General features: G+C 35.5%; 1 protein-coding gene across 1 annotated transcript in view; it reads right to left on the bottom strand.

Moving 5' to 3' along the window:
- Window positions 1-380: 380 nt before the first annotated feature.
- The window catches only part of LOC113945070 (lipoxygenase homology domain-containing protein 1-like), a 128592-nt gene continuing 101221 nt past the window's right edge, over window positions 381-27751 (bottom strand). Inside the window, exons 39-43 of the mRNA XM_027638913.1 lie at window positions 23211-23463; window positions 17216-17457; window positions 14575-14701; window positions 12806-12954; window positions 381-620 (exon numbers count right to left, since the gene is read on the bottom strand). Coding sequence (XP_027494714.1) covers window positions 381-620; window positions 12806-12954; window positions 14575-14701; window positions 17216-17457; window positions 23211-23463 — 1011 coding nt within the window. The remainder of the gene's footprint in view (window positions 621-12805; window positions 12955-14574; window positions 14702-17215; window positions 17458-23210; window positions 23464-27751) is intronic.

Here is a 27751-nt window from a genome sequence, read left to right as displayed (position 1 = left end):
CAGTCATCTTCAATACAATAGAGACATTTTCTTCACTGTTTAAAAATATTTTGCCCCACTTTTTACCTCATTTTCACTCTGCCTAGCAAGTAGTCGCCAGAGGTACTTGAAACTTAAAAAAAATAGTTTGCAAATGTAGAAGTAAGGCTTGGAGAGGCAGCAATATGTAAAGACATAGGTCAAATATGTTACCATTTATGCCACTATAAATCTGGATTAACAAAGCAGAAATTATCCTCTGGCAAATACTGGTTACTAAATGGTACTAAAACACAACCGTGTTCAGACACACTAACTCCCTATATAATGACAGTGTTCTACTGGAATAATTTAAACCATGACTTGTTTGTGGAAGCAAATTACAGTTTGAAACAAATTTCTTAGCAAGTGATAGTTTGAAGATAGTATTGACCTGTGGCATTCAGAGCTACTGAGGCAGATCTTTTTCCATCATGTCTGTCTTTAAGCCATGTATGAGCCATAAACAATGTTTCAGTCCCTGAAGATGCTGATTCTTTCACAATAATCTTCTCCAGTAGCCAGTCAGAACCTTTCCCTTTTTCAACCACCATCCTTTGCAGAATCCCCACATCTACTGCTTCCACTTGAAAAACATCCACCTGAAAAATTCAGAATCAAAAAGTCATATTGAAACAGAACCATGGAACTAAATTATCAGTGTATTTTGAAATACAGTATCAAGAAGAAAATCAGGAATTTTTTTGTTAATTCAATAAATATCAACAGAAACAGATGAATAGAACCAGAACAAGTTTAAAGATGCTAAATGCCTGCCTTAAGAAGTATTTACCTCCTTTGTGGTTCCACAATTTACAGTTAAACTGCTTCTTTTCCCACAGAGATCTATCAGTTGTTTATGCTCAATTTGTGAGAGATTTTCCTTCCCAAATTTTGAGTTTAATGATCTACAGGGATACCATTTTAAACATGTCTTACTCTCAATAAAATATACGCCAAGGGCTATCATTTGAGGGATGAAATACAGGGAATAAGAATGGTGGAAATAAGCATCACAGAAAGGTATTCTATTTTCTTCAGAAAGAATGACAAACTTCATTCTAGATTTGGATTAACTTGTAGGACTAGTTTCAATAAAAGTAATTGAATTTAAGGAAAAATATTAGAGATGGTTATGTTGAAATAAGTTCAAATCTTCTCTATCAGTTAAAAAGTCCATAATATTTTTACAATTTTTAAAAAACTGAAGTAAGAATCCTAAAGTAAATGGTACCAGTTTCACAATATGGGATTTTGGATTTTTTGGTCCTCACCTGTTTTCCTATTTCCTCAGATGGAAAACAGAGATTAAACTCTTGGCAAAGAGATTTTCCACCTTTTTTGCTTTATAGATTATGGATTATCATCTCATTTCTATTGCGGTTGATAACTGGTAAAATGTAGTGTTATTTGTGATGGAATTTCCAGCATGATTTAAAGATATAAAGATGTTTTTGAAGGGATTAGGTAGCAAGAAAAAAATGATGAAAAACATTTGACTGCTGAGAAGTCTTCTCAACCTAATTCACACTGAAGTTGCTCTACCAGAGCAAGAGGGCAGCAACCCTTTTTCAAAGGTTTATGCAGAGATGAAACAGAGAAAAGCAGTTCTCTTGCTCCACCAGTCACAGTTATGTTTCTTTCCTGGACAAGTTTTCCCACTGTAGAACTGATGAAAGATTTGTGACACAAAGACCAGCCCGTCCAGATTGTAGCTTAATAAGACCCAGCATAAGCTAAAATATTGAGCTCAAAATTGCAGATATTATATGACCACCTATGTCATTATATGACCCAGAAACAGAAAATTTTTAAATTTGTTCTTAATATTTTTTCTTGTTTTTCACTAATATATGTACATGTGAATATTAAAGTATGTGTGTTTGTGAACTACATCTTTAACAGTCTCCTCAAAATAATCACCAACCTACTTTGAATTACTCCGTGGCTTCTATACTGAAAGGTCATGTTAGTCAAAAACTGCTAGAGTGCATCATTTAATCATCATCACATCTGCACTATCACCCCAAAGTTATCATGTGAAATGGGAAAGTGAGACAATGATTTTAAGGAAAAAGTACTACAGAAGCACTTGAATTGCTATACTTCCTTACAAGGAGTCAAGGTTATCAGCTGCTTAGTGAATTTAGACTGGCAAAAGCATAAAATGACAATGGAGGTTCTCAGGATAATGTCCTGCAGCAGCAGAGCAAACACATTGGAAGGGCTGAAATTTTAGATGGAGTGCAGGACTGCAGATAAAGAGGCTCCACTTCAAGTTTTCCTTGGTTATATAAAAAAATTAATGTGTAGTGTTGACACTATCATTTTATTTTATTACCTACTGGACTAATCTAATGACTGAATACGATTAATCTGAACTCTTAATTTACCTTAACTGTGATATTAGTTTGATCACTGCTTTAACAGGATTGGTAAAGTTATAGAATCATGTTTGAATAAAATAAAATTATTTATTACACTTGCAAAATTAAATGTATTAAAAATACACACGGTTAGAAGATGAATGAAAAACACAGATAGACTCAAGTAAGAAACATATAGACCTTTGTCTCTGTTAGCAATAAAATATTTTAAGTTCCCAAAATGTGAAAATTTATCTCTAAAATTGCTGCTTGTTCTTGCAAATGCTTATGCTTATATTAATGCATGGTTGTTGTGATTTAAGCCCAGTCAGTAACCAAGCCCCACACAGCTCACTCACTCCCCCACCAATGGGATCAGGGAGAGAATCAGAAGGGTAAAAGCCAGAAAATTTGTGAGCTGAGATAAAGACAGTTTAGTAGGAAAAGGAAAAGCTGCACACACAAGCAAATCAAAACAAGGAATTAATTCACTGCTTCTCATGGGCAGTCAAGTGTTCAGCCATCTCCAAGAGAGCAGAGCCCCATCACATGTAATGGTTACTTGGGAAGACAAAGAGCATCACTCTGAACATCCCCCTTCCTCCTTCCTCCCCCCACTTTATGTACTGAGCATGATGTCATGTGGTCTGGAATATCCCTTTGGTCAGGTGGGGGCAGCTGTCCCAGCTGTGTCTCCTTCTGGTTTCTCATGCACCCCCAGCCTCCTCACCAGCACGGCAGTATGAAAAGCAGAAAAGGCCTTGGCTCTGTGTGAACACTGCTCAGCAGTAACAAGAATATCTCTATATTATCAACCCTGTGTTCACTGCAAATCCGAAACAGAGCCTCATACTAGCTACTGTGAAGAAAATTAACTCCAAATAACAAGCACAGTGATTTATTTTATTGGAAATATATGAAGGAGCTTTTGTTAGATCCTTGATAGAATAACTTCTTTTTAAGAGAAAAGAGCTTTACAGAGGATGACTACTGACACCATCATCAGTGTCTCAAAAAAAATCTATTGTCAGTGATCCACTCTTGGAAAGGAGAGTTAAGAATAAAGGAAAAATATAGACAACATTCTGCTGACTTCTAGACTTGTGCTTTCTCCAGAAGAAGGATAGTTGTGTTTGATTTACATTAAACTTGATGGCTAATAAGCTTTTAGTACTTAGTAACTTAAGAAATCGAGGACAGCGTGTACTGTGGGTTATGTACAACCTGGATAATGCAGCCACAGGTAACAGCAAGTTTGTATATATAGTTAGTACACAAAAGACTTCCCAAATTATTTTTCCTCTGAAAATAAGTATATTTGGACTGAATAAATATTTCTGAAAACTTTGATATTTGGTTTGTGTTGGACACATTACTTTGTCGTTTGTCAATGTGCCATTAAAACAAACTCATTTTAGAGCATGTAAAGTCTCAGAAATCCATGGTCAAATTTGTAAATTATTCAGACATCTAATAAACTGCAAGTTAAGAAACTATTAGGTAGACTAGAAACTGTGACAACTGGGGCAAACTCATTTCACAGACAAGATTACATTTTCTCTTTATGTGTACATTTGAAAACCTATGTGGTATAATAAGCTTTATTGTAGTCAAGAGACCAGAAAAGAACAGAGAAGGAGAAGCAACTATAATAAGAACAATTTGCTAGAGATAATTTATTTGCTAAATTTAATTCACTTTTCTCTTCTTAACCTACCTGCAAACAGACAGATTATGACATATATTTCATTATAATTTTAAGAAATTCAATTATTATTAATAATTTAGTTAATGATTTTGCAGATTCATCTGAGACCACAGATTAGGCATAAATTGTTGGAAATATTCAAGTTGTTGACAGGTCTTGTATGCCATATGATACTTTATCTGTTATTTGACTTACAAATGGGGAGTCTTTAAATTGCTGAAGGGTTAATTCTTCTACAAAAAGAGAAAGAAGGAGTAAGAAAACACATAGAAGAGAAGTAAACCAAAAGAATATAGCACTTTTCTACATCAGTTTCCCCTGGGGAAAAATGTTAATTGTTTTTTAGTTACTAATATCAAATTAGGTTTAAATGGAGAAAAGTCACCTTAAATATTGATAATAATACACATTATCTAATTCAGCAGAGCTTATACTGAATTTTCTCAGAATAGTATTAAAACAATTTGTGTGAATGTACAGGCCACTAAATTTTGCTAATTAATATTGCCTGGAGAAAGAATTATATTCTCCAAGACTAAGCAGCTGAGACTGACAATGTGAGAACCGTACATCCTCTGTGATCCAGAAGAGTTGCCCTGGCAAAACCAGAACTGGCACTTTTCATATTTCTTGGCTAAGAAAATAAGAACTAAAAAATTCCTTTAAAACAAGCATTCCAGCAAACCTTTCAGAATATTTAAAGTTTGAAGTTTTTTTCTTAATTTCTTTTCAAATTTCCTTCAAATGTTTCTTTTTTTCCCAGGGATCCATGTTTTAAGCATTTCCTTTGAATCTATGACCCAGTTTGTCTTTATTCAGTACTCTTCAGTGTCAGTGCTGGCAACATCACTGTCTGTAGCAGTTGCAATAGCTCTTGTAACAGAAGAAGCATTTGAACAGTCACTGCAATATTTACCTTTATAAATGCCAATCATTTTATAGGCATGGTATTGAGTTTTAATGGTTGGTAAATGACTATTCCCAGTAGAACTGAAAATGGCAAGTCAAGACACACCATATGCTTCATTTCATCAACCTGTATGCACAAGCGATTTCCCATACTGCTAATGTTAGTATCATTTTAATAGGCTTTTATTGGAAAAGGAGTTAGAGTGTCTAGATAAAGGACCTTTTCTATTAAGCTTAGCAAACCTATTGATTTGCTGCCTGACTATTTTGATCTCACTTGTTAATCTGGAGAAACTCTACGGAAAACAAAGGAGTTTCAACACTGGGAGGCAAAATAAAGGCCCTTATAACACTGAGACAAAACAAGAAACAGTCTGTGAATATTCCTGTAGAAGGAGACAAATGAGAAAAATTAATTTTACTGAGACATCACCCTTCAGACTGTGGTCCCATGGCCTCTACCAGCTGTGTTGAACTGAACTCCTCCACCCTGTCCCAAATGCTTGTCACATCACTGCCTTCTCTTAGATGGATATTATCACCTTTTTAGCTGTGCCAGCATAGCCATACAATCAGCTCCAGAAAAATTTTATTAAGAAAGACCAAGTGAGAAAGTTCAAACCATTAACAATATTAATTGCTTAAACTAAATAAACATTTGGACAGAGTAAATGTATGCCAGTGTACCAGCAGACTTAAGGGGTGAAAACTTTGGGTGCTAAGCAGCAGTGATGACAAGCACTAGTAGCAGTATTCAGTAGACTGAGTCCCACCTCAGTGGAAGGATGAACAGTGCATGTGAGTGTGCCTTCACCATCTTATAATTGCTGTTCTGTACAAATGTTTCTTTAAAAGTAGGAGTTTCCATGCATCTGAAAAAACCAGTCCCAAATTTCTTCCAAACTCAAATTTCTGCAAGCATGTTTTTGTATTATGTTAAATTCTCATCTAGAAATTCATTGAAAAATCTTTATCTTTACAGGAAAAAAAGTAATGTAAATTAGAATGAATGAATAATTAGAGGTTTCTGATAACCTACATTTATCATGGTTTGGTCATCTTCAACAAAATTAGTAAAGAATCAGTGAAAGAATATGGGCAGTAAAAAACCCCAAATAATATTTGCCCTGCACTGACCTTATGTAAATTTGCTTAGTATAACTGGAAGAAAATCTTTTTGAAACAGGATTTGTATGCACAGAACAGCAGCAGGAGCAAGAAAGAATAGTGGCGTCTTATAATAACCAGCAGATATGACCATTCAACTAAGTAGTGAAAGACATTTCAATAAGACTTTAAATAAAATGCGTTTAATAAAATAAAAAAGGACTGCTTACATAGACCAATATCATAAGTCACATCTAAAGCTGTAAACACAAGTTATTACACAATAGAAATTAAAAAACAAAACAAAACAACAACAAAACATAAACGAATAACCCACAAAAGACAGTCATAACTCTGGACAGATTCAAACCCATCTAATGCAGCCTGATTATTGGATTAATAGAAGTCAAAATTTGAGATCTGGTTTAACAGGCAAAGAAAAGAGGATGCATGTATTTTTCTTCAAATTCAGTAATACATATGATTGTATAATATTTTGATTAAGACACCATAATCTAATATAATAATGGGACCATATAATATCTAACTTGTATGTCTCCAAGTGCAGCTGTAAACAGAATATTTTCAAGCACATTTCATTACAGTGAGGCCAGTTAATAAGCTTATGCTCTTTAGCATTTTCATGAGTTATCTGGAAGAAAACAAGATTTTAGAGATTATGCAAATACAATCTCTAGTTATGACACTTTAAGAAGTAGGATGTTAAGTTGAAGAGTACTCTGAAAAGATTTATGAGTTAATAAATCACTGGAAAGCTTTTCTTTCCATGAATCAAGCAGAATAATCTATTTAATTCGTCAAAGGCATACTGATTTGCTAATTGTCCTAAATACTGTCAAAAGCAGTAGAAGTTTAGTAGGAGAGCTATCCAGGCTAACAGTCAAAAGTGTGATTCAGTTCAGTTCCTAGAAGTTAAAGGTTGACAAATTTAGAAAATAGTGTGAATCTCTAAAATGTAAAAAAAAAAGGATATTTAAGGTTTGAAACAACTGTCCAACTGAATGTAAATTTCATGATTGGTAGCCATTCATTCTGTTAGGGATATTGGCTAAACTATTTAACTTAAATTGAAGTTAATTTAGTTCTTGCTACATTGAGGAAAATGATTGAATATTTTATTTCCTGAAAAATGCAGACTTGCATTGACCATAACTACTTTAAGATTCTTTGATACATCAAGCTAATAAAGTTAGCTGCATTTTAAAATTATCTTGTTTATTAAAAAACTGAAATGAATACAGCATAAAATTCACATACCCAACTTGGTCTATCTAAAATAAATCCATATAGTAAGAAAATTTCCCTGCAAAATCTTGTAAAAGCAGCAGAAAGTCTCTGAGGATAACTAATTTCATTTTAAGAAAAATGTCCAAATGAAGAGAGAAGGTAACCATCTCCTGGAAGCATCTACTTCACTCTCTTTCTGAAGCAGATACTCAAACCATCATGTTAGGACAAATATGTACAGTACAGACAAGTAAAACTAAGTGACAAGTACTTCAGACTTAGAAATGTCATTTATGTGATTTATTTTTGAGCTTTACAAAGACAGAACACAGTACCCCTTTCTTGTATTTAATTTTAGCTTTAATTAGTTTTGTTCAGTTTTTAATTTTTCGCAACAAAGTTTGACATGTTTTCTTTCCCTGCAAATGTCAGGAAACCAAATTAATTATTCACATAGCTCCAATCCATTGGCCAGTGTTGTGAAGGTAAGCTAGGTGATTGCAATGGTATGTTCTAACTCTACCCCTTATAAATCTCTTACTGACTGTAACTACAGACTGGGAAATGCCACCCTGGAGGTACCGATGAGAACTGCACCTTACTCAGGTATTTGTCACTGTCTTCTAGGATTACACAAAGCTTTAATTATATTCTTTCTTTTTACTTTTCTCCTCACAGTTTCTGGCAACCTCCACCAGTCTTTCCTTCACTAAGAATATATGGATGAAGGAAAAGCTGTGAGTGTTTAGCTGGACTTTAGGAAAGACTTTGATGCCATTTCCCACAGCATTCTCCTGGAGAAAATAGCTGTTCATGGATTGGACAGGTGTACTGTTCCCTGGGTAAAAGACTGGCTGGATGGCCAGGCCCAGAGGGTGGTGGTGGATTGAGTTACATCTGGTTGGTGGCCAGTCACAAGTAGCATTCCCCAGGCGTCAGTACTGGGGCCAATCCTGTTTGATACACTTATCAATGAGCTGAATGGGGGGATTGAGTGCACCCTCAGTCAGTTTGCAAGGACACCAAGTCAGATGGGAGTGTTGATCTGCTGGAGGGCAGGAAGGCTCTGCAAAGGGATTTGGACAGGGTGGATCAATGGGCCAAGGCCAATTGTGTGAGGTTCAACAAGGCCAAGTGCCATGTCCTGCACTTGGGTGAAAACAACCCCATGCAGCTCTACAGAATCAGGGAAGAGCAGCTGGAAAGATACCTGACAGAAAAGACCTGGGGGGGCTGATCGACAGCTGCTGAACGTGAGCCAGTAGTGTGCCCAGGTGGCCAAGAGGGCCAATGGCATTCTGGCTTGTATCAGAAATAGTGTGGACAGCAGGACCAAGGCAGTGACAATCCCCCTGTACTCAGAACTAGGGAGGCCACACCTCAAATCCTGTGTCCAGTTCTGGGCCCCTCACTGTAAGAAAGACACTGAGGAACTGGGGTGAGTCCAGAGAAGGGCAAAAAAGGTGTTAAAGAGTCTGGAACACAAGTTCTGTGAGGAGTGGTTGAGGGAATTGGGGCTGTTTAGCCTGGAGAAAAGGATACTCTCTGCAACTACGTGAAAGCAGGCTGCAGCCAGGTGGGTGTCAGCGTCTTCTGCCATGTAATCAGCAATTGCACAAGCTCAAATTGCACCAGGGGAGATTTAGATTGAATATTAGGAAAACTTTTTTCACCAAAAGGGACTTCAAGCTTTGAAACAGGCTGCCCAGGAAAGTGGGTGAGTCATTGTCCCTAGAAGCTGTGTAGATGTGGCACTCAGGGCCACAGTGGTGAACCAGGCAATGCTGGGTTAATGGTTGCATTTGATCTTAAAGGTCTTTTTTACCTAAACAATTCTATGATTCTATGATGACCAGACTGATTTAGTGTTCACTTCTGTACAACATTAACTTGGCCAACAGCCTACCACTATGATTAATACATTTGGATCAATGGCATTTTGCCATTATTTAATCATTATGTCAGACATACTTTCCATAAGAGAAGGTTTTTCTGCATTTACAAATTAGCAGCACTCTTGTTTTGATGGGATGTCAACACTACATGCAAATACTGGTTTCCTACTAGTGGTCTTAGTACACTGTTCCACATTCTCACCCGTCTTAGTGTATTCTGGTGCACAATGATTTTTCTTGAAGCATTTTTTTTTTAATTGTCAATGCTTAATCTGTGAGTACTGAAACTGAATACTAACAGTCACCTCTCACTGACAATTTTTGTATGTGCTGCAGTTACCATGGTACCAACCTGAGCAGTTGATGTCTAAATATAGGGCAGGATAAAGGATATATCTTTTCAAATACTAATAGAATGAAGTAAAAATTCTCAGAGATTTTAGTGCTTCAGTAACTTGGAGTACTTAAAATACTGGTTACTTTCATAAAACCTAGATTAAAATACTTAAATATCAGTCATAACATAGTCAGTGTAGTTTACTGGCTTTGATGGAACTGAACTAAAAAAAATCCCCACATTCTCAAAGAGGAAATTTGTGGGTAATTTACAGCCATATGACAGAGCATACAGCAAGTCTATCAAAGACCATATAAAAAAGCACAAAGACTTATATTTGCTGAAAAATGTTGGGTGCAAGAAGCAGTAAGGATTTTCCAAAACTGGGCCCTGTTTTTCACAGAATGTCTGTGCTGAGTATACTTGGTTAAAAAAAGTGTTTGTAGCACGTAACATTTATCAGACTTAAACTGATTCATGCAGTATGAGTAAATACTATTAGGATTTCATGAAAACTGAACTGCATGCTTTGTCTATCCTTACAGTTTTTAGAAGAACATCAAACAAGGCATCAACGTCATAACAATTTGGAAGAATATGGTTCTTGCAGCACAAATATTCACGTCCATTTGTCTGAGTAGATCACCAGAAGCTTAGCTCTCTCAGTGACAGCGCTGCTCTCTCTCAGGGTGAGCTATAGGGTGCTTACCGGTGAATTAATAATATTATGCACATTACTTTATCTACCAGTTCTCTGATGGTTTCACAGGTGTAAGGACTTTGGAAAGGCACAAAGCAACTTTTCAGAGATAAGAAGCTAATTCACTTTTTTACTGTCATGTAACTCAGCTCATGAAAATAAAAGACCTGTTAAATGAGAGAAGAGTATCTCCAATCCACTGCAAAGTTCACTGAATATTTAAACATTTCTATGTATTTCTGCATAGCTAAACTGTTGCTTGTAGCAGCCCTGACATTTGTGAGACTAACACCATATTTTGATGTGATTTCTAACAGAAACACTGTTCCAGTTCACTAGCTGTTACTGTATAGTCAGGGGAAAAATTATTGCAAGGAAAAGCACATTTTAAAATGTCAGAACAACTGTTAAGATTCAGAATGCAAATTCTGCCTGTTATACTCCAAATCCCCTAAACCACCAAGTGCAGACTCTCTGACTGCAGGGGTGCTTGGCTCAATATGTGATTGGGCTGGTGTAGAAAGAGACATTCTACACTTGAGAGTCTTTTTGGAGATTACTTGTAAAGGGAGGAAAACATTGGGAAATTTCCAAAACATGTCACGAACAAAATGTTGCTGCAAAGGCAGGAGTCTTGCTTGCAGAATCATTTTACAATTTTCAATTAACCAGATACCTTTAATTTATTTTCACAGAACAAAGAGTGAATCAAGACTTTTATGTGTTTCTCTATTACTTATCTACAAGCAGTTTCTTTTTAGGACGCTAAAATATTCAAATGCTGATATCTAAAATTAGAAATATAAGAATACTGTGTTGCATTCACACACTGCTCCTATAAAATGTCAAATAAGTAATGAAGAGATGGCTGCATGCCAGCTCTGCATCTTACTCTTTAAAACAGAAAAATTCTGAGCCACACTGAAATAGATGCAAACACTATAAAAATACCCTCCAGGTTATAAATCTTTGTGATTCACTTCTGTTTTCTTAGGTAACATTTCTGGATGTGCATCCCTGGTCCCTCTTCATTAAAAGCTGCTAGTCTAGAAATCAGATTGCACATTTGTATAACTATGATTTAAGGAGAAATCCAGTAAAACTTGCATTAAACTAACTTTATTAGGACAAAAGGACTACAGGTCTAAAATTCAGTTAAATCATCTTATCAGTAAACCATAATCTGAATTTCAGAATTAGGGAAAACAAATATGACTTTATCAAAGCTGAGTACCTTTATCCGCAAGTATTTAGTCCCTTAAAGATATCTAAACTCTCCAAATTTTCTTATGAACAAGTATTTCAAGTAGGTGAAATCCGGTAAGACAATACCCATTTTCAATTCCCACTAAATTGATGAGGCAGGGGGTAGTTAAGATCTGAGCTCCTCCTAATCAAACATATCATGCCTCTGCTTTGGTTATCAATCTACACTTATTTGCAAGGCTACATCCTTAGAGAAACTCTCATTTGTTTGGCAGCCAACATCAACAGAAGGAAATAATTTACTGCATGTTATTTCTGAAAGGGAGATATGTTAGAATGTCGTGGTCACAATATTCACTGAGATTTCAGAAAGGTATCAGGGCACACACACAGGTAGCACTGTCTAATGTAAAATATGTTCAGCATTTCTGAATGGTTGCAAGCCACAGGTGTTTTTTTATAAACTTTAACTATTCCAACCCAAATTTTCTATGGCAGATGTTTGTTTCAGAATCTTTATTAAATTGTTTCAATCCTCAAATTTGTTTTCAAATAAAGAGCCACAGTAAAGGGAGATAATTTATTTATTCTATGGTTAAAATATTTGTGATTTTTTTTTTTAGCTGAAAATTTCACTCCCTGTGTCCAGAGCTCCCAACAGGGAATAGGTTTTATGTCAAAGACATGCATTTTGCAATAAATCTACCTATGTTTCTGAAGCACACTGAGTATCCAAATTCCCCCTGATTTCTTTTTGTACTGACAATGCAACAGGGAAATTCATCTCTGGAAGCTATATTGGTCTTTGACTGGTCTATGTCTACCAGCTACAAGACTCACTCCTGCACAGTGAATAAATTACACTTGGTAGACCTAAGAAAATCATGGAAGGTAGTGTCTGACCTTCTGGAGAGAGACCAGGACCCAGACTGAGGGGTAGGTAGCAGAAGCCAGGGAAAGGTGCCACAGTCTGAAGAATGGCATGAGAAGAAAAGAGGTATTAAAAGGAAATTGAGCCTCTTTATGGCTCTATTGTGAAGCAAATATGCAGGAAAAGCACTGGTATGTCACCGAAGACATTCAGTATTCACAAAATTGAATCTTAAAGCACTTGATATAATCAATTTATTACTTGTACTGATTGTTAACATTAACTATATAAATATCAGTATTTCCCACATAAGATAGAGATACTTTCAATCGCAAAGCATTACAAACTGGACTTTATAGACTGCCCTACTGCCATTAAGTCCACATGAATTGGACTGAGCTCTAAAAGTGAAAAATATAATACAGAAACTATAGGTATACCTTTCCTTTAGTGAAATTGTCATCTCCTTTTCTGATCAGCTTTCTTCTGCCAGTATCTCCCAATGGGCCTTGCAGCATGACATATACATCTGCATCTGTTCCTGACCCAGGGGTAGCACCCGTGGTGATGTAGAGAACATAGCTTTTCACTGTGGGGAAAAAGAGATTAATGGTTTACCAAACCTTAATCAGTTAAAAAATACATTATTTAATAAATTACTACTCTTATATCTTCATTTCTCATCCTACCCAGTGTGATCAGAAGACTATTGTAATGCTTAGAAAAGCCCATAGAAGCATTATAATTAGAATTTAAGAACCACTATTATAAGGAATAATAAGCTAAATAGTTTGACCTGGCCTGAAACGCAGGCAGAAGAAAAAATGAAATAAAAATATAACAAATTGGTATAAAAACATGTAAACAGTACTCAATCACCACTTGTATGCAAGTAAATACATAACATTCCAATTAAATAGTTCCTAGGCTATGCTAAATCACTCAACAAGCTCATCTCTGCTCTGAGCCTTATGGAGTTCAAACGAAGCTGAAATTTGCCAGAAAGACAGTAACTTTTGCATTTCCTCTGGATCATGGTTCAGTCAGAAGCTGGCTGCTCTACACTGTACCAATTGCAGTTACTGGCCTCAGCTGAGGAGATGACATGTCAGAGAACACACAGTATTTCTCTGACATGTCATCTTACAACTCTTCAGCTGAGCATTTCTTGAATGGCTGCTTATGTAAAACACCTGTTTGTATGCCCAGAGAAATGCATAACACACTGGTGACCTGGCCCCCCAAATAAGAAAGAAGTCACATCCCTAAAATATTCAGTTGAAAAAGAGAAAAAAAAATGGGAGAGGGTTAAGAAAAGAGTATCTGTCCTCATATTAAATGCTCCTCAGAAAGAGGAGCAGCATTTGTAAAGATTTAAATATCTGTGTTCTTCCATAAAGAAATAAATTTTAGAAGTATTTAAAAGCAAAGAGCCTTCCCAGGGAATATCCCAGCAGCATTCCTCTCAAATTCATATTCAAGAACCTTCTGCCTAAGTGCTTTGTTTGATACTAACTTTGAAAGCACAGCAAAAAAGGCAAGGAATATACAGATTATTTGTGCTTGATTTAAACCCTTAACTTCTGGAGGAGACTGGGATATTCTCATGGTAGAATATACATTTAGGACAAGAACTCTTCCATTCTTCTCTAACCTTCTCTAACTTTGGCTATAAAGCCTTGTAAGAAACACAGAGTAAACTAAAAATATCCTGTCTTGAGTTGATCCAGCACAACTCTGATGGAGTTTGATGACATACAACTGCTAGGTCACAGAAAAAGAAGGCCTGAAATTCTGGGAATACAAACAGAACAGTTCGGTTGTGAGGGGCCATGGATCTCCTTCTTATCTGAAATTACAGTATAAGAGTTATTTCCTCTGGATTTCCCTTCTTTTCTCTGGGAGAGAACCAAATCATATTGTTGAGAAAAAGCTGAACTCTGAGTACCATTCAAAACCTTTATAATAGTTTCAGTGCCATATGCTTGTTCTTTTATGTGTCACAAACTGATACCAATCAGACTTGAATGCACAATGCTCAGTTATGGGATCTGAGATACTGCTTTTTAAGCACTGGAAAGGACTGGACCTAGCCATGCATCACCAGGCTGAAATAAGTAGAAAATATCTGCTAAATCCTTTGGACTGCTCTGAAAATCAACATTTGTCACTGACCAGTCTTTTCCAGTGTTTCTGATTTGTGACAAACCTGCTGGAAAAGGAGATCCTGCTGTGAGAACTGGAAGCTCAGTCACTCTTCCTCCTTCTTCATCAGCAAAGTTGTGACAAAATGGAAATTCTAGAATATTTTTACTTTCTCTGTGTTGAAGCTTTACCTTAGCAAAGAGTAAAACCAAATAATTTCAGCATCTGTTGCACTCTAATGCAAACTATAGCAAAAGGTAAACTATTAAACAGGTATGGCACATCATCTCAATATTTAAAAAATAAAAGGAAATAATCCTTTCTAAAATGTTTTTGAAAGCAATCTGTTGAATGAGAAGGAATCAATTAAAGATAATCAAAATGTTGTCAACATTATTGCTGTAGAGACTACATTAAGGGACAAAATGTTTAGAATTGTTCAAAAATGGTTCCTTCATGTATCTTATTCATCCAGCATATGGAAGAAAAAGAAGTGAGCACATTTCAGCTTGTGAGAAATGTCAATATGCCACAATATTTTTCAGTGCAGAATGTTTTCTAATTCTAAGAGGAGAGAGAAAAAGAAGTGTTTCTGGGAAAAAACTGAAAAACAGAAATTAGGAATGCTTTATGGTATATGTATATATCAGTGTATATGTATCATACGAATATATAGAATATCATACTAAGTATTCTTTTTCTCTGTGAAATTCTGTATGTAAACTAACGTTTATACACATGTTGTTCCTGAGCTAAGCAGCTTATTCCTACTATAAGAAAACATATTTTAATAAGGAGATAACTTACACTATGGTACTACCAGCTACACTAAAAGATAAAGTTCCATTTTTTAAGCTATTTAAAGATCAACCAGACAACATATTTGAAAAAAAAGTTGTACAAAGTAAGCCTGCTTTGAAAAGGGCACAGATAGTTCACTCATACAATTCTTCATGACCTAATTCACTAAAATGTCCAAACCTTTAACCCAGTAAGCAAAAGTATCTTTGGTTAGGAATTGTCATTGGGAGATGGTAGCAATATTTTGTCTTCAAAAGATTCTTATTATTTTTCATTATGACAGACACATTGAAAAGATTTTTTTTTAAATGTACTTTGAAGTATAATGTTGGCACAGTTTCCCTTTCACAATAATATCTACATTCCTGAACACTTCATTGAAACTCAGATTTCATTTACTGTGCTTTATTTTTTCAAGAACTTAAACCAAGAATAAAACTGTTAGCTATTACATGTTACAGAAATAAAGCATTAATTTTGTTCTGGGCATTATTTTATAGTGTTTTCAATTTCCTCAAAAACATTAAGATAATTAGTATGTAGTTATGGTTATAAGAATGAATCCTAAATCTATACATGGAATTCAACCAACTACTCCTTTCATTACTTTTGATAGAGGGAAATCTCAGACTCTCTGGAGGTGCAATATTGTAAAATCAAAATAAAATAGCATAGAAACGACCACACTGATCCTAACCAGCAGTGTAAATAGACTGGTAACCTGTCTTCTATAATAAATATTATCCACAATCTCCTATACCAACCTAGTTGAATCCTAGTAAAATGATTCAGGCAGTCTTGCTATAGAAACCATGGAATAAGAGATGTCTTCCTAAAACCCAAATAATTTACATGTATCTCAAAGAAGGGAAATTTATAATTTCTTTCTCTGCCTTTTACTTCTATCTAAGGTAAATATACATCTTTTCCTTACTTACATAAATGATGCTGATTTTTTTCTAACTCAGCTTTGAATCATTGTCCTGAGCTAACGAAGTAAAGCAGACTAATAGATGTCACTGTTTTCAACTGCCAAGTTTCTGTTCTGAAATTTTTACTGTGATCCACTGTCTCCTAAAATACTCCAGAAGCAGTCTTAATTTTGATATATTTGTTGGATGACTATTTCATTTGGCTAGGAAAATGAAATTAACAACCTGCCTACCATTTAAATGTCAGAGGGCTCAGCTCACTAATATCATGTATTGGACAGGAAAATTACTTTTTCTCTAGCTTTTAATGAGAACAAACCAAAAACATGAATGGACAAAAGTGTTTCTGCAATTTGAAAGAAGATGACTCTTTCCTTTAGAATTCTTTTTATTTTGCCAGCATAACAAGATAATGATTTTTTTTTTTTTTTTTTTTGTATACTGAAGTGCCACAGCAATTTCAGTGTGATGGTAGATTTTAGCTTCAGCATCCTGGACATCAGAAGAAAGATTGTCACTTTTGTTATTCACTTATTTTATTCACATGCCAACTTAAAAGGCAGATACTTTCATCAAAATGCATTCCTAGTGTCTAACTTAATTATTTGCCTTGGATCACTGAGTCTACAACATGAAACAGCCAATTTGGAGTTATGTAAATATTGCAATGGATGCCAGTGGGTACAGTTCTGAAAAGACACTACTGGATATACTACAGATGATGGCACATCTGTATATATGCCCTCCAGAAATCCATCCAAGTTTACAAGATTTTTGTTATTCATCACTATCCTAGAAAGTGTTTTAAACAATCTCTGAAGTTACCACTCTACAAATGGTGTAAGTTTTGCAAATTAAAAATTATGTAATTTCAGGTAAAACTGAAAACTGGAAGCCATAACTATAGAATATGGAAATAAAATTAAAAAAATAGAGGCACAATAAGTAATTGCTTTAGGTTTTAGTTTTTACCTCACGGCAATGCCAAGTTTCTCCTTCTCCAGCTTCTTCAATTTCTAAGCGAACTTTGAATATAGTATTAAATTTCTTACTTAGTTCAATAGAAGTCTCATAAATCTGTTCTTTTTTAAGGGATCCTTTGGGGAACATCACTGAAGTACAGCTTCCTTTTTCACCACATACAGTTAGAGACATTTTAGGGTTCATGCAATTAGAAGAAATATCACTTGTTGTAACAAGGACATCCCAAGTCCCTGTTGAAATAAAACAGCAGAAAAGAAAATAAATAGGTTTGCTAAATATCCAAAATAATACAGCAATTTGTAACAGGCTAAGTTAGTGAATGTCTAGCAACAGATTCCCATTTTTGTGCTGAGCTCAAATATTGGTATGTAACAGGTACACTTACTGTCATTGATTTAGTGAGAAGCAAATTTGGGCAGCAGCCCTTCCACAGCAGTACCTGACCCTTTAGAAATGGGTCAGTCCAAGAGAAGTGTGCGGATAAGACAGCCAGTTCCATATTTGAGACTTATGAAGAGCCAAACCAATCTGTTGATTTTTTTCCCCTTTGTAAATGTTTCCTCTTATGATTTTAAATATTTAAATATTTTTCCATACTGATCACCATTCAAAAGCACCATATATTTTACTAGATACTACTGGTCAGTATTTTTTCATTTTAACTTTTTGAGGATTTACTTAAATGAACATGTTAAAATTTAACACATTAAAATTTAACACATTAAAATAAACACAACAAATCACAATAAATGTGATTAGGTAAACTGGTTCAAAGCTTGAAATGTGATATTTTTATCACAGATCACCACAATTATCATGACAGCAAAGTACAAAACTTTGTCTATTTCTTCTTTGAAGAACTGATGTTTGCTGAGAGCTTAAAAATAGTCCTGTATAACAGCCCATAGATTTGTCTACTTAACAGACGCAGGAAACACTCAACTAGTATTTTCACTAGATGTTGTCTGAAGCAGTTAGTCTCTTAAGCATTATAGATGAATTGACAGTCCCCGGAAGACTCACAAGGACTCCACACTGATACTAGGTAGGCTCCTAAGTAATTTCTGCAACTCTAAATGGAACAAATATTTAGTTAAACCTTTAATTATTAAGACAGTTTTAAAGATCAGAAACTTGTACCCATCAAAAAAATCTCACTGCTTTAGCTAGCTTTAATATTTTCAATAGATAGTAAATAGTAAATAGATAGTAAATAGAATATATGGAGAATTCAGGGCTACCAAAATCATGGTTTCAATTTTAAAAAAATTATGAAAATCTGAGTCTTTGGTCACCTGGGCTGTGGCAGAAATGAGAAGAATATTTTTATTAGCTCCGTTTATGCAAAGCAAGATAAAGTATGGATTTGATAATTTCAAGTAGCTATTTTGTAAAACAGATTATTTGAGTAACGGAAAACATAAACCTCCAAACTTCACTTCCTAATCATAATAGTAAAGTCATTGTCTCCTAATAGAACTATGTTTAGTAAAGTTTTATTACTTTAGATCAGGTGAGAGTCTGTGCCATAAATCCAGGACTTGGTGAAGGTAAAAATTTAGTACTCACCATCTGTAAAATCATCTAAAATAACTTCAATGTTATGACTTGATGAATAATATTAAATACCTACCATTTTCACATCTATGAACACTAAATGTAAATGAAACCAATGATATCCATGAAAAAGAAGAAGTCAAATGAAAATTTATCATATCCCCTGTGACATAATCTAAGATACTGTAGCCCTTTAGTACAGAAATATTAAGCTTTTAAACTATCGGTGTATAGCTGCCCAGGAAGGGTGAATGGAAGGACTATGCCTGTTGTCATACATTACCATACGCTGCTATAACACCTAAACTAAATTGAATAATCTCTGATAAATTTGTCAAGATCCAATTTAAAAGCAGCTTCCTTCTCTTTAACTAAGTATAAAACAATATATTGGGTTTGCATGGCAAGGTTTTGATAGCAGGGGAATTTCAGGGGTGGCTTCTGTGAGAAGTCACTGAGCCCATCAGCAAGTGATAACACCTCGGGGATAAGGTCTTTAAGAAAGGAGGGGAAAAAAGGCCTGCACAGTTGCAACTGGAAAAGGAAAGAGTGAGAAAATGCAGGAGAAACAGATCTCCAGGTCAGTGCAGAAGGAAGGTGAAAAGGTTCTCCAGGTACTGGAGCAGAGATTCCCCTGAAGTCCATAGTGAAGACCATGATGAAGCAGCTGTCCTCCTACGGCCCATGGATGTCCACGGTGGAGCAGAGATCCACCTGGAGCCCATGGAAGATCCCAAGATGGAGCAGATGGTAGATGTCTGAAGGAGGATGTGACCTCATGGAAACCTTGTCACTCGGAGAGAGGAGTCCACATTGGAGCAGGTTTGCTCCTGAAGGACTGCACCCTGAGGAAGGAACCTATGCTGAATCAGTTTATGAAGAACTGCAGCCTGTTGGAAGGACTCACATTGGAGAAGTTTGTGGAGGACTGTCTCCTGTGGGAGACACCCCATGCTGTAGCAGGGGAAGAGTGTGGAGTCCTCCTCCTGAAGAGGAAGGAGAGACAGAGACAACATGTGATGAACTGACTGCAAACCCCATTTCCTGTTCCCCTGAAAAGCTGGATAGGAGAAGGTGGAGAAAACTGGGAGTGAAGTTTAGCCCAGGAAGGAGAGGGGTAAGGTGTTTTTAGATCTGGTTTTGGTTCTCATCCTACTCTTAATTGATTGGTAATAAATTCAGCTAATTTCCCAAAGTCAAGTCTGTTTGGCCTGTGACAGTAATTCCTGAGTCTGTCTTACTTAACCCACAAGTATTTTGTTGCATTTTTTCTGTCCTGTCCAGCTGAGGAAGGGAATGATGAGCGGCCTAGACAGGCATCTGGCATCCAGCCAGGTTCAACCCAACACAAAGAGTTCTGTGCTAAAAATTTATTTTTTCTTTGTTTCTTTCTCAGAAATCTCTTAATTCTCTCAGAATGGCATTAACAGACTGCTGAAACCCATTTATTTTTATGACAACTTTGCTAGCTTAAATAACACTTCTCCCTCCTTGATGTATAAACCACCATTAATTTTATAAATCACAACTCTGTCCATTTTGAGCATTTAATTTGCCACTCTGAATCTGTCAAGTTTTTTCAACACTCTTTCACAATAAAGAATTGCCATATTCTCAGTTATCATAACTTCTTTAGAGCTATTCCAGCTTGAACCAGTCCTTCTGGACACAGATGACCACAATTGCACATAGCATTCCTGGTGAAATATCACGGTTTCTCTGTAGAGGTAGTAAATCACTTAGATTTGAACTGATAATGCCTCCATACATTACTAGCTGAGAGTAACCCCATTGCTGCATCATATTACTACCTCAAAAATTATCCTGTGATCGTATAATACGCCCAGATATTTCTTGTAGTCCTCCTGCTGATGAACGTGTGTAGCAGAAATCATTACAAAACATGATGACACAGGTCAAATACAGTTTTTAGACTATAAGGTACTACTTATTTCCTCATTCAAAAAAAACCCAACAACAGAAAAAAACCCCCCCCACACCACAATGGAAATCAGGAATGTTTATCAGAATTAAGAGCTCAAATATCTAGTTGGATTTACACCTGATTGTATACAAGCTATTTGCCACAGAATTCAGTACCATTGTTTTCCTCCAGTTCTCAGTTTGTCACACAACCTCTTAATCTCCTGATAGTACTGATAGCAGCTTTGTAGCACAAAGAGATTTCATTAGCATATTCATTGTCTCTTCTCCAGGCCTTTACAATTCTTCCTTTACTACTACTTTTCACTTTCTTATGATTACCTAATAATTTTCCATAAAGCAAATAAAATTAAATATTGAAATTTAGACAGATTAGATATTATTACATTTGTCTTAATGCACAATATTTCTGGATTATCATCTTGTTTTACATCCTATCTTTAGTAAAGTCATGGTTCATTCTTTCTCATTTCCTATTTGCATCTATTATCTTAACTATTCTTTTCTTCAAAGTGTGTTATAAAGCTTTTCATGTGAACAATTACTAATTCTATATTCACCTACATTATGCTTTCTATGTTTTAGAGGGAGGTATTACCTTTATTATTGTCAAGTCATACCTTTTGTCTTCATCAAATTGTTTTAAATCCTTGCTATTAGTCCTGCTACTTCGTTTCCCAATTCCTTTACTATTCTGGACTAACGACTATTCTGGTTGTTACTGTTTGACTACATGAAACTGGAAGTTCTCTTTGCATTTCAGATTTGGTGATTGCCAATAACCTCATTCCCATTAGTAGTTATATTTTTGATCCTCTGGCCAACATTACAGTTCCTTAAGGAAAAGAGAGATAAAGTACTCTATTTCTTTAGAGATTTTACCTCCATCATCTTCAGTGTGAACTCTATTGTTCCTGCATATTTGCACATTTTTCCAGGTTCTTTTCATTAGTAAATGGTTGAAGAACTTTTATTATTTTTTTAAATTCTTTTATAAAATCTGACTCAATTTGGAATTTAATAATTTTCTGACCCCTAAAGTCATTCTTTGCTGATCAGCCTTTTTTTTTCTTCATTTCTCAGAGGCTCTCTGCTTACTTATCATATTATTTCTGGAGTTTTATACACACAGATCAGAAATGATTTTCAATAGATACAGACCTGAGTATTGATAACCACAGACTTGAAATTATTAGCAAGTCTGCACTCAGATTATTGAGGAGTATGTGTATGTGGGAAACCAAGGAAAGAAAATGGGTTTACATTTAACATAATTACATTCAGACACTAATCAAGATGCATAAACAAGGATGTAAGATTTCTCTCACTTTTCACATTATCAGTGAAGAAAGATGTAACAGACTTTGACCAACTTTGGGCTTCTGCTCTGAATTACTCTCAGAAGACACCAGCCTTGCTCTGCGGATTATGTAGGACACCTGTGGGATCTGCTTATTAGGGAGCTAGAGTACTTACAGTGGTGCAATACAGCTATTTCTTATTCTATAATTGACACTAGTCTAACTGCTCGTCCTATGCCTATATTTCCATGGTATTTTGTTCTATTGTCTCAGTGACATTATTTTTTTGTTTCCTCAGCTGATATGAGATATTCACTAGTGGACAGACTACAGGTGGCTAAACGTGAACTAATTTTGTCTGCAACTATGTGTAATATAAAACTCTCTGAACATAAAAAGAAATATCCAGGAGTACAGAAATTAATAAAGATCAGTTTAAAAAATGGCTGATACAGAATGCAAATTCACACCTTCAGATTAAACTTTACATAGCTTGGTCTACCAGTTCTGATTCAGACTTCATAAATGGACTCAAACCAACATTTTACACCTCTTCAAAAAAGATATGTGAGAGTGCTAAGAAATCCAGTACTCTGGCAAAGCGTAAAAGACTTATCATGTTTTCACTATCTAATTTGTTTCTGAATTTTTGTGGTTTTTTAAACAAACAATTAGAATAAGATATTGAGTTCGGGTCAACTAGCTCTTTGCAAGAACTTGTGCCATTGATATAAGTAAAAGAGAAAACTGCAAATAAAAGCAAATGCTTTCTGCAAATATAAGAACATACGGGAAAATCTCATTCTGCTAAAAGCGTTTTTGTATCTCCTCTTGTGATTTCATCACTTGCAGGAGCCTTCTGCTCTGCATTGACTGCCATATGGAACAACCTACCTCTTTCTGCTTCAGCTTTTTTTCTAGCTTCAACTGAAAACATAGTTCCTTCATTGCCTCCACCACTTAATATCTCCCTTCTGCTCTAGTCTTTCTTCCCTGAATATTGTAATTGTATTTACCAGCTCAGGAAAGCGTTTAGAGAGAAAAGTTGTGTGAGAGATGCAATTCACATTCAAACTATATTGTTTCTGTAGTTTGGTTTTAGTCTTAAGAAAAACCAAAATATGTTATAAATTACAATTAAAACAAAAGCTGAAAGGAGTTTTGAGGATTTTGGATCTTACCATAAATCTTTCCTGTCAACATTCCATTCCAGACTTTTCCAAGAAGTTTCAATGTTCGTTTCATCTGTGCATCACCAACTCCACTGTCTAACCATTGTTGGCAAAGAAATACATATTGGTCATCAGCCTTGCCTGATTCATGGATGACAATTTGGTCCAGGTACCATCCAGCTCCATAACCCACATTGTGGTGCTCAACAAGGACTTTGCTTAACTGTCCAAGGTCTACTGCTCTCATTTCAGAAATACAAACCTGAGAAAGTAGAGGTAAAAAGAATAGCAAACTGATTAAACCATATATTTTATCTTCCATCTTTGAGAAGATTGTGTTTGAAAAGGCAGATTCCTTTCAATGCTGAGGTATTTTTTTTCCTTTCTGAGAGTAAGGGAAGACATTATAGGCTGACATTCATATTTGGAGACCTTGTTCAGAAACTATGTGGATGTTTGAATATGTAAATTTTTAATTTTTCATGATCACTGCAGCCCAGGCTTCATTATGGAAAAGCATCTGACATTTTTGGGTGGAAAAAACTTACAGAAATTTCATGAAAATGGAAGTTCAACCACTTCCTCATAACTGAAACAAAGCAAGTGCTTCAAGTATCAGAAGAGACCTGGTAAATTAAATCTTGGTTTAGATAAGGCATTTTATATTTAAATATTTCAAAGTATTTTACATTCTAAGACATCCTATTTTTCGAATGGGAAGCATCGTATTATTCAACTCTGAACAGAAATACTGACACTGTTGATGACTCTGCAAACAAAGGAAGATACTGACAGTAGAAACCATAACTAAGGCTGTGCACGCATACAGGCAAGAATTGATGTGCTCTTCAGATGTAAATAGACATCTGTTTAAATATTGCTGCGGCTACCAGTAAACAAAAGCTAAATGGCAACTGCACTAGTGCATGTTGGGATGAATAAATTGTGTGAGTGAGAGAATGAATGTGTTCTGTGTGAGAGATAATATGAGTGGGTGGGTAGATACATGGGCATGTGTGTGGGTGACATTAAAAAAACCCAGATGGATAGTAGAAACAGACGCTATAATTTTTATTTGTTGCCAACCAGTTTGCCACCAGGCAGGAAAAAGCATGAGGACCAGAAAGCAACAAAGGAAGAGATGATTTTTAGAAAGAATTATGTCATCTGGTCCATTCTACTGTCTGTGTCAGACTATTCTCTACAATGTGATCAGAAAAAGAAAACATCAGAGTTATTATTCCTATCACAGCCTTAGGACTTCCAGCATTCTTACCTTGTTAAATCTACAATCTCCTCAAACAGTTACCATGGCAAGTTGTACTCCTGCATGTAATGTATATGTAGACCAAAATAAGATCTATCTGTGAGGAACATCTTGCAAACAACTTTTTGGGTGCACTCATTGCTTTTTAATTTTATTCTTTGTAGTTCCAAGCCAAATATAATTTTCTTGTCAGTCTACATGACCCTTGACTTAGAGGAAATAGCCTGTATTGCTAATATTCATGTTCCTTCACAGCTAACTCTATCTGAGAAAGGGACCTATCATTAGTTTCATTCTTTGTGATAATAATTAACATTCATTAGACAACAGTGGTCATAATTGCCCATTGTTATCAATGAATTCTCATAATAATACATTAAATTGCCTACTCCCTCAGTATTAGCAAGAATGTGCTTTTGGTTGATGTCATTGCATTTCTTTTTTCCCTTCAGTATAAAGACATTACATTGAACGCATTACTGGAAGTATAATTAATGAAAGTCAAAATTATTTCATTTAAACTGTTTTGCAAACCCACTTCACACTTTTTTCTTACACTTTGGTTCAATTTTCTGTCCTCTTAGCTTTTCCTTATATTCCTGTCCTTTATCAGTCAAGACAGATCCTTTTTTTTTGATGTCTCAAGTTTCCTTAACTGCGTTTTCTTTGCCTGTCCATTCCATATTTTCCAGGCATACTGCTGACGTAATCTTGTCTTTCAAGACAGCTTGCCCTTTACATTCCTTCCTTTCACCTTCTATTCTTAGATACTCTCACTAAAACCTCATTCCAACTTTTTTATTGATGTACTTCTATGTATAAAGAATGTAAGACCAGTAGTAGTATTTTAGATTGCAGATCCATCTAATCCAATACAGTGTTGCCAACAGCTACCACTAACAGATTTCTTGGGAAGAGTTGAAAAACAGGGCAAATATATAGAGATGCTTCTTGAATATAAAGTCTCTCAGGCTTTTTCAATTTGTGATTCAGAGATTGCCTGAGCCAGAGATAGCGTCTTTGCACTTAGCAGCCCTCGGTGGAAAGTTGTCTTCCATGACAATGTGCAATGGCTTTTTGCACCAATATGCATTTTATCATCTGCAACATCTTGTGCCAGAAAGTAAAATGTATTAATTACACACTGTGTAAAAAACCACCTCCTTTTGTTTTGAATCTGCCACCTACAAGTGTCATTGCATGTTCTTGAGCCCTGGTATTTCATGAGAAGATAGAAATGCTCATTTTCTCTATGCCATTTTATATTTCTTATCCCCCTCACCCTTCCTCTCACCAGCTCTTTTCCAAGCCAAACAGTACTTGTTTGCTTCATTGTTCCTTGTATGGAAGATATTTCATATCACTTGACATTCTTCTTGCACTTTTTAAGACAAGTGAATCAGAACAAAACACAGCATCTATTATGCATCTGGAGGCATGACTGTCTTTTCTGCCTTGAAGTGGTTGGGTTTTTCCTTTTTGTAATAATTTCTAAAAATTTTATCTGTTCTGTTTTCCTTTTGTTTTGCTTCTACTGGGCACTGAGTTGACATAGTCACAAAGCTATCCTAATGCTAAAGTTATTTTCCTATTTCACAGCCCATCATTTTGCATGCAAATTTAAGGGGTTTTCCCCTCACGGCCACTGCTTTTCATTTAGTTGCAATGATTTAATATGCCATTTTATTACTCATTCACTCTGCATGAGGTTCTTCTTCAATCTCTGCCACCAACTTTCATATTTATTAGCTTAGTATCATCAGAACATTTTGCCATCTCACTGCTCAACTCTTTCCCAAGAACCTATCGCACAATGAAGAGCACGAATACACAAAATACCTAAGCTGAAGAACACTTTCATTGTCTATAGCACAAAAACTGCTCCCCTAAAACAAAGGATCTGTTTGGGAAGATACAGCACTCTGCTGCTCAACTCAATGCAGTGGCTCTGATTTCTTTAACACAAACAGTTGTGCCACTGACTCTGTATTAACAACCACCTTGAAAGTGCCGTGTAAATTATTTCATTTTAGACCTCTTTTCTAGATTATGTCACCAGCTATGTGTCTTTATGTCTTTTATTAACTCTTCTAATTGCCTCTAAACATTTGCCCTCAAAAATGCCAAGGATTAACCTATGTTTTTAATTATATAATCCAAAAAATCAATACCACAAACCTTTTCCTATTTTTTTTTGGACTAGAAGAGCAGGATTCTGCAAAAATAACATCTTTAGAAAAAAAAAAAAGGTTTCAAGAGACTATAAGAAAAGGAAAAGAAAAACATACCTAAATATTTTGGGGGGGAAGACCATGAGCAAATTATTAAATATCTCCCAATGCAGAGTAATTTCACTAGACACCAGGACATTAAATACTGCTATGAATCTAGCAGTAGGTTATTGCTATGAACAAAGATTAAACTTATTTTTAAAAGATATATTTAATTTCCTCAGTAGTAAATGAAAGTGGAATTAAACTTCCTTGAAATATATACGTTTCCCTCTTTTCATTCTTGCCTAAACTATTGATGATCTTCATTTTACAGTGAGAAATAAGGGATACAAGGAAAGTAAAATCATACATTCAGATCACCAGGTAAACCAGTGACTGAGCTTAGAAATGAATATAGGTGTTCTGCCTAGGTGTGCTTTATACATTATATCACAGAGTCCACTTAGAACAAATGTCTGAAGATGGTACCTAGAGCTAAGCTAATACAAATTAGACAAAGAAAAAAAGGAGAAGCAGAGAAGGTGATGGCAAACTTTTAAGGAGATTGCAAATGTATTATTGGAGTCAGAAAAAACATGTAGGAATGTCTAAGTAGGATGATTAAAGAAACATACTTTTACACAAGGCACAATGAAGCAACAAGACAGTTGAGCAGAAGAGGGAGGTCTATAAAAGAAGGAGAGAAGCAAAGAGAAAAAAATATCAGCTACTCTGGAACACAATGATGACATGTCTGGTTTCTAAGTTTCTAAGCTCAATAATATATTTTGACATTATAAAGGAAGTGAAGGAAGAATTGTTAAGGGCAAAGCTGGGAAAGCAGTGGAACATGTCGCCTAGGAAAGTTATGGCCTCTCAGCCATGAGAGAGCATATGAAGTGGTATGAAATATAGAGGATCCTGCTTTGTTGTACAGGATAAATTGATCATTTGAAAGGTCTCTTGAAATCCTATCTAGTCATACCTGATCTGAGTTCAGGGTATGTGTGAACATGTTGTATAGATGTAATAATTACTATGGTAATTAGCAAAGGTTGACCAGAAAATCT

The sequence above is a fragment of the Corapipo altera genome, unplaced genomic scaffold, assembly GCF_003945725.1.
Source record: "Corapipo altera isolate COAL_440 unplaced genomic scaffold, ASM394572v1 49, whole genome shotgun sequence".
Lineage (NCBI taxonomy): Eukaryota > Metazoa > Chordata > Aves > Passeriformes > Pipridae > Corapipo > Corapipo altera.
This window is presented reverse-complemented; position numbering and strand designations above follow the sequence as displayed.